At 39.8% G+C, this 7,805-nt stretch overlaps 1 protein-coding gene across 1 annotated transcript; it reads right to left on the minus strand.

Moving 5' to 3' along the window:
* Positions 1–470: 470 nt before the first annotated feature.
* Positions 471–6,011, minus strand: LOC123856880 (bromodomain-containing protein 8-like). The gene is made up of 3 exons (XM_045893143.3): positions 3,086–6,011; positions 2,919–2,987; positions 471–1,568 (listed from the first exon to the last, which is right to left on the minus strand). Exons 1-3 carry the CDS (start codon positions 3,100–3,102, stop codon positions 1,322–1,324), a joined length of 333 nt encoding a protein of 110 aa, XP_045749099.2. The 5' UTR covers positions 3,103–6,011; the 3' UTR covers positions 471–1,321.
* Between the last annotated feature and the right edge of the window lie 1,794 nt (positions 6,012–7,805).

Here is a 7,805-nt window from a genome sequence, read left to right on the forward strand (position 1 = left end):
TATGTAAGAAACCCACGTCAAATACCTTAGTCATTCCACCAGATAGTGTTCCCTTTATTCCCAGATTCTGTAATCATTAAAAAAGCAATCTTCGGGGGGTGGGAGGATGGGTTAGCCTGGTGATGGGTATTAAAGAGGGCACGTTCTGGGGCGCCTGGGCAGCTCAGTCGTTAAGCGTCTGCCTCCGGCTCAGGTCATGATCCCAGGGTCCTGGGATCGAGCCCCGCATCGAGCCCCGCATCGGGCTCCCTGCTCAGCGGGAAGCCTGCTTCTCCCTCTGTCACTCCCCCTGCTTGTGTTCCCTCTCTCTGTGTCTCGCTGTCAAATAAATAAATAAAGTCTTAAAAAAAAAAAAAGGCACATTCTGCATGGAGCACTGGGTATTATATGCAAACAATGAATCATGGAACACTACATCAAAAACTAATGATGTAATGTATGGTGATTAACATAATAAAAAAAAAGCAATCTTCAACTTGTGAAATAACATTTATTTATAGAGCAGTTACAAGAGGCTTAATTTAGTTACATCTAAATCAAGCCTAAGGAACAAAGAAGTGAGCAACATTTACAGCATAACCCCAAATCTCAGCTTTCCTGTTTTATATTATGTCCACAGACACCTTTGACTCCTTGGTTGTGAGTTAACATTTTTCTTACTAGAAAAGACAATAGAAAACTGGTAAACAAGTACTGGGATCTTCTCTGAGTCTCAATAAGAGGTCAGGTTAACAGAAGAGGTTTTCCATCATCCACAGGGTTGGCTGGTTCTCATTCCAAACTATTTAAGTCTCTTCTTTTGTCTAACCAAATACTCAGCACCTATAGTCAAGGCAGATAGCAAGGTGATGAATCTTAAAAACTATAGAGATTTGAATGCAATTTTCTTCTTCTGCAATGAGGTTTGACTATGCTTTTTTTTCCTTTTATGTATGGTCTTGCCCAGAAAAGAAACCCCCAATGTCACCTTCTGGCTACCATGTCTTACCCCTGTAGATGGGACAGTGTGAACATACATTAATATCAACAGGTGTAGCAACCAAAAAATGGATAGTGATTCCAGCCTTTGGTCTGCATGTTTAGCCCTTTGACTTGAGGCACTGGAAGCAGGAGCTCCAGTTACTTATCTATCCCCAGCTCTCTTGAGACTTCTCTGCTGCTGTCTTCCTACACTACTTTACTTCACTATCTATGAAAGCCGGTCCTAAAGAGACTTAGAGATTTCCAAAGCAGTAGGTACGATGTCAATACCTCAGGGCCTTTAGCCACCTCTAAACATAAACTCTGAGAACACAAGGTCACTTTAATATCACTCTTATTCTCACAGACTTTCTAAAATTAGATTCCAGAGGCTGTACTCCTTTTCCTTACAGCTCTCTATATACAGTACCTGAATCTGCTCCAAGACTTCTCGCTGCATCTCCACAGCCATATGGTACACATGATGACCAGAGTCATTGTACATCACAGCATTCTGGAACATCAGCATCAGGTCCCGCTGGAACTGAGCCATGGTGCGAATCCGTCCCTTAGACAGATTCCTCTTTAAGCTAGTTAAGTCCATGGGTCTGCAGGTGGCCAAGAGAAACCACAGGAAATCAGACCTTTATGTGGGACCTAACATGCTCTCTTGGAGAACCAGCTCTTAATTCCCATCAGATAATAAAACAGCAACAGCAGCTAACATTTGACTTTTTACAATAGGCCAAGTGCTTACCTTGCCAAGTACAAGGTACTTTCTATATTAATTCACTTGGTCCTCTCAGTAAACCTATAAACTAGGTACCTTATTATCACCAACTGGCAGTGGGTAACCAATGCTAAAGAAGTTACGTACTTGCTCAAAGTCACACAGCTTGGATTCCAATTTAGAGGTAGCCTGACTCCAGAGCCCACACACCCAGCCACTATACCACTGTAGGAGGGGTGCTGGCCCCACATACCAAAGTTGCAAAGAGCTCCAATGATTAGTCTGTCACAGAGGAGTTACTGACTCTTCACAATGTGTAGTCATATACTAGTTGTTTAATCTGCTTCTCTTACTATATAATCAAAAGCTAAGAATTTTTTTTCTCCTTTTGTGGAGATGAAGAGTGTGAATCAAGTGAATGTTTAGATAAATAACTATTTAATGAGACACAGAGAGTGGGTATATAAGGGAAGACACAGCAGTGTAGAAAGAGGACTGAACTAGGAGGTTAAGAATCTGGGGTTTAGTTCTAGCTCTGCTATTCACTGTTGATCACCCCAAGTCATGAGCACCTCTGAGCCTTACTTTCCTCACGTATAGAATAAAGGAGTCTGTCTGCAAAGGTCCTTTCCTGATCTTTTACACTCTATTAACACGCTGGTGTATGACAGCATTTTAGACGAATTATGCTATAAAAATCCAAAATAGTGCTATCAACCAATGTTTGTAACAACCATTTGGATTACCATCTTTGCCCTAGCATACCTACAATGGTTTGATGAATATAGTGTTCTTTTTAAAGTTTTGCTCCAAAAGAACAGTATCAAAACTATCAAAGGCTATGTAAGATTGTAATGAATGGATATTACTTAAAAATCAATACTAAAAAAGAAAAAAGCCTATTATTATCCTTTTGTTCCCTGTATTCCTTCTCAAATGAAGACCAAGCTTATCATAACTTTACAAACTTGTTCAAATGTAAAATATATCTTGAGTTTGTAAGTAATGCAAATGAAATAAAGAAATGATCAGGGCGCCTGGCTCAGTTGGTGGAGCATGTGACTCTTGATCTCGGGGTTGTGAGTTCAAGCCCCATGTTGGGTGTAGAGATTACTTAAAAATAAAATCTTTATTTTTTAAAGAAAGAAATGATCGAATAGACCAGAAATAAAGTATGAAAAGACAGATATAAAAGCAACCAACCTTTTCTGACCCCTTTTCCACTGACCTTTTCACCACATCCTTGTATCCTGGGGCCTGCCTTTCTGACACAGGCTTCAGAAAAGGACTGCTGAACCTGTTAAAGGACAAACTCTGAGAGGATGAAGAAACTCTGGAAAGTCATTATAAATGAAAAGAGTGGCTGTGAAGGCCAAGAGTGGCTTGGATACCTACCTGTGACTGGCAATCATCTTCCAGACTGGCAGGAGAGTCTTCTTAAATAACAAGTGATCCTGAATAGGGTCACTCTGGCCTAGATCAGACCTATGGGATAAAACGGACAAAAAGGAAATAGTAACTTCACATATGGTATTCTGTCTCTCCCAGGTAGGTAAAGAGATTTCCTCAATATATAGTGCTCCTACTTAATATGGGAAGGAACTAACACCAGAAATTAAAACATATTGAATGCTTCCATATGAGACCCCCAAACTCTACAAATATTCTCTTACTGGTCACTATTACCTAATGAAGTAGTTACTTTCTACTACCAATCTACAACTGCTTCTGTCTTTTGGGCTCTTGCTGATTTCCTCTTCAGCACTTGTGACTCTAAAAAACTGGTGTGTGAAAGTAGTCTTTGTTCACTGATGCTTCCCAAGTGCCTGGCACATAGTAAGTGCTCAAATATTTCACAGTATTAAGTATTTCAAAAATCAACCTGGTCCTATGTTTATGCAGAAATATGCCACATTAATAAGTATTTCTCCTACATTTCCTGAGAAGGAAATACTTGGTTTCACATCTTAGGGAATTCTCTTATGTTTCATCTGAATACTACACAATTTACGTATTTCTCCTTTTCACTAAGAAAATACCTAAGAAGGGCACCCGGGTGGCTCAGTCGTTAAGCGTCTGCCTTCAGCTCGGGTCATGATCCCAGGGTCCTGGGATCGAGCCCCACATCGGGCTCCCTGCTCGGCGGGAGGCCTGCTTCTCCCTCTCCCACTCCCCCTGTTTGTGTTCCCTCTCTCGCTGTGTCTCTCTCTGTCAAATAAATAAAATCTTTTAAAAAAAAAAGAAAAGAAAAGAAAATACCTAAGAAAACTTCATTTTTCCTCATGGCCCTTTCTTCCCTGGGCTAAATTGTCTATTTTTTTTTCTTCCAGGTGCTACTGTCCAATGTTTTATTTCATCTTATAATCTTCCCAGTTGACAAGTTTCCTCTTTACTCCAGAGTTTAACATTATGTTATACTTCCCACTTTATATACTTAATCTCTCAAAATGGGTTCTTCCCACACCTAATGTTTCACACCCTCTTTGTGCTTTATGTACCATACTGTGTGTGTCCATTTGAGCACAACTCACATCTCATTTTATCTTTCTCCAAGTTGAGCAATTCCAAACAACTATCCAGTTTCAGGATATAGTATCTCATCTGCATCTAAATTATATACACAAAAATCAACTTGTCCTTAAATCCAGAACCCTATCAGAACAAGGCATTTAAAGACCAAAACAAACCTCTTCCTTTGTTTCTGGTCAGTTGATCAGAATGAATAATAGTTCCTTGGTACCAGGGCATTTTTGTTCATACATCCACACAACAGGTATTAAGTTTCCATTATATGAAAGGTACTGCCTAAGGTTTTGTAACCTCATAATTGATCACTTTTGTAATATTTTATGAAATAATCCCTAGCTTACCTTTATTTCCACCTATTTGGAAATGCATGCCAAGCAACTACAAGTAAAAATGTGGGAATGGAAAGGAACTGCAGGCTCAGAGTGGCGCTCCACGCGCTCTACTTCTATTTTTCCTGAGAGTTAGTACCAACTAAGGGAGAACCAAGAAAAGAGGAGCCTGGAGAATGTCTATCTTTCAAAGTAGTTTTAAGCTTGCCTGATTATAACATAAGAACTCAGCTTTCTATCTCCCCTTACGCCATCTGGCCAAGGAAACTCAATTACTATTATCTATTGTTTTCCAATAAATATTCCATGTTTATCCTAAATCCTAAAATAAGAGTGTGGATTTTGCCATTCAAGGTACTAAAATATCATGAGATAAAATGTCCCAGATTAGAGATTTCCTGTTTTTTGGATAGTCAGCCTGCCCTCTGCTCATACTTACACAGGGAGTTACAGAAAAGCAAAGGAAGCAATTCTTCAACAACCTAGGTATTAAGCTGTGTTCTACTTGCGTAACAAAATTTTGAAATCTGCTACTTAAAAAACAGCACTTCATGCTATCTTCTCTCAGTAGATAGATATAAGACCAGGCCCAGAAAAGGAACTATTTATTACCATAACAAAAACAACTTTTTTTTTCTGATTTAAAAAGAAATTCCCTTTACTAAAAAAAATTAAGATTCCAAAGTGTGCCCTTTAGCTTCATAATTATTTATAAGAAGATAATTATATAAACAATTTCCCAGGATCTGTGAAAAAGAAACAAAGGAGATCAAAAGTTCAAAATAATTTTTAATTTCAAGTTACAAGGAGCTGTTTTAGTATTTTTGAAAGAAGTACAGTTTCAGTATTAGACTTGAGGGACAATCTGAATGAGCAATGTTTCCTGAATAAATATAGTAATTAAAGAGAAAGGTTACTGAGGCGCAGTCGGTTAAGTGTCTGACTCTTGGTTTTGGCTCCGTTTGTGATCTCAGGGTTGTGAGACCAAGCCCCACATCAGGCTCTATGCTGAGTGCAGTCTGCTAAGGTTTCTCTCTCCCTCTCCCTTTGACCCTCCCTGCCTCACGCATGCTCTCTCACTCTCTCTCTCTCTCAAATAAATAAATCTTTAAAAAAAATAGAGAAAGGTTATTTATGAAAGAGATTCTCAATGTTGATGAAACAGATTTTTTTAAAAGTAGGCTCCATGCCTAACATGGAGCTCAAACTTACAACCCCAAGATCAAGAGTCATGCACTCTACTGACTGAGCCAGCCAGATGCCTGAAACAGATTTCTTTTATAAGAGGAAAACATAGACTTCTATTTATACAATAAAATTATATTTAATTCTACTTCTAGGGTTTTCCAATTTTAATTTCCTTTTATTAATTTATAAAAGTAATCCATGTTCATGGTAATGAATTCAAATAGGCATAAACAGAAATAAAAGTTTGAATCTTAACAACCTTGGATAAAAATCCATACTTACAACTTTGAAGAGGTAGCACGGCTGAAAAGGATATCCACCAGAGGAGTCTCCTGAATGCTGAAGCCATCATCACACTCACCTGAAGAGGGCTGGCCTTCCAACTCTGACACATACCCTTCACCCTCGTCCTCCTCTTTGGATTCTTGCTGAACCTCCCCCTGGGAATGCCAGGAAACAAAGAGAACTTTAGAAAGAGATTTACTATCTGCAAGGTAATTTTACTTGCATGGGGTAAGTGAAGGCTGACTTTAAGGTAGAAAGGGTCAAGGTGACTTAACTAGACCTTAGTCAATGAATTCTTGGTAACAATTTGGCTGGAGAACTATGGTTCTGTACCCCTAGAAAAAAATAAAAAGAGCAATATACTAATTTCTAAATGGACGCTGTATTCTTTTAAAACTGTATGATTTGTGGCCCTGGAGTTGCTGGTCTAGTATTAATCATAATGATATTCTAAATTTTATTGATTGCTCACTGTGAGCCAGGCACTAAGCAAAGTGCTTTACATGAAATGTCTCACTTAAACTTCACAGAAAACCTAATGTAGAGAGAGCACTACTATTCCATTTACAGCAGAAAAAACTGAGGTTCTAAGATGTTCACTGACACACCTAAGGTCACACAGTTAAGTGGTGTTGAAACCTGGATTTGCACCCAGGAAGCCAAACTCTCTGGGGTTAGCCTACATGCAGTAACTACTGTGTTCTGCCTCCCTGGGCAGAGGACCAATCAGCCAGCTGGTTTAAGTTACTCACTCACCTCTTCACTCTCCCTGGATAGTCGCTGAATTGCACAAATATCTAAGGGAGCTAGAGCCACCTCTGGCCTTCCATTTTCTCCCAGTGGCTTCTCAGCTACCAAGGGTTCTACCCTTGCTGAAGGCTGTTCAGGCTCTCTGCATGACTCTTCTCCTTCAGTAGCTTCCATTTCCGTTCCCTTTTGTTGTCTGGTACCAGATGAAAGACAGCAACCTTCACTTGATTCTTTGCTGCTAATGCACAATGGCTCCATTAAATAAGCTACCTGCAATCATAGTATGAATAGGAACACCAGTGGAAACCATTATCTACATATCAATAATGTTACATGATTACACTGCCACTATGACTCAGTTTGAGATGCAAACAGATTAACTCATTCATTCTATCATTTAAAATGTATAAAATAGGGGTACCTGGGTGCCTCAGTCATTAAGCGTCTGCCTTCGGCTCAGGTCATGATCCCAGGGTCCTGGGATCGAGCCCCGCATCGGGCTCCCTACTCAGCGGGAAGCCTGCATCTCCCTCTCCCACTCCCCCTGCTTGTGTTCCCTCCCTCACTGTGTCTCTGTCAAATAAATAAATAAAATCTCAAAAAAATAAATAAAATAAAATGTATAAAATAGGGGTGCCTGGGAGGCTCAGTTGGTTGGGCGTCTGCCTTCAGCTCAGGTCATGATCCCAGGGTCCTTGGATTGAGCCCCATGTCAGGCTCCCTGCTCAATGAGGAACCTGCTTCTCCCTCTCCCTCTGCCTGCCACGCCCCCTGCTTGTGCTCTCTAATAAATAAAATCTTTTTAAAAAATAACTCAGATACCCAGATACTGAACTAGTTGCTAGGAACCTAATAGTAAACAAGATAGACACGGTTCTTGCCTCTTCAAAGAGCTTGTGCTCTAATTTTTTCATGTCAAGTGTCAACTCTGATCAAATTGGGAATGGCAGTCTAGAAAACTGCTGAAAATTTTGTCCGCCACAGATGATGCAGAAAGAAGTAGCAACACAAAATGGATTCTCGCAAAAAAAAAA

The sequence above is a fragment of the Mirounga angustirostris genome, unplaced genomic scaffold (genome assembly GCF_029215605.1).
Source record: "Mirounga angustirostris isolate CCGP_5_RB_7025 unplaced genomic scaffold, mMirAng1.0.hap1 SCAF_7, whole genome shotgun sequence".
NCBI lineage: Eukaryota > Metazoa > Chordata > Mammalia > Carnivora > Phocidae > Mirounga > Mirounga angustirostris.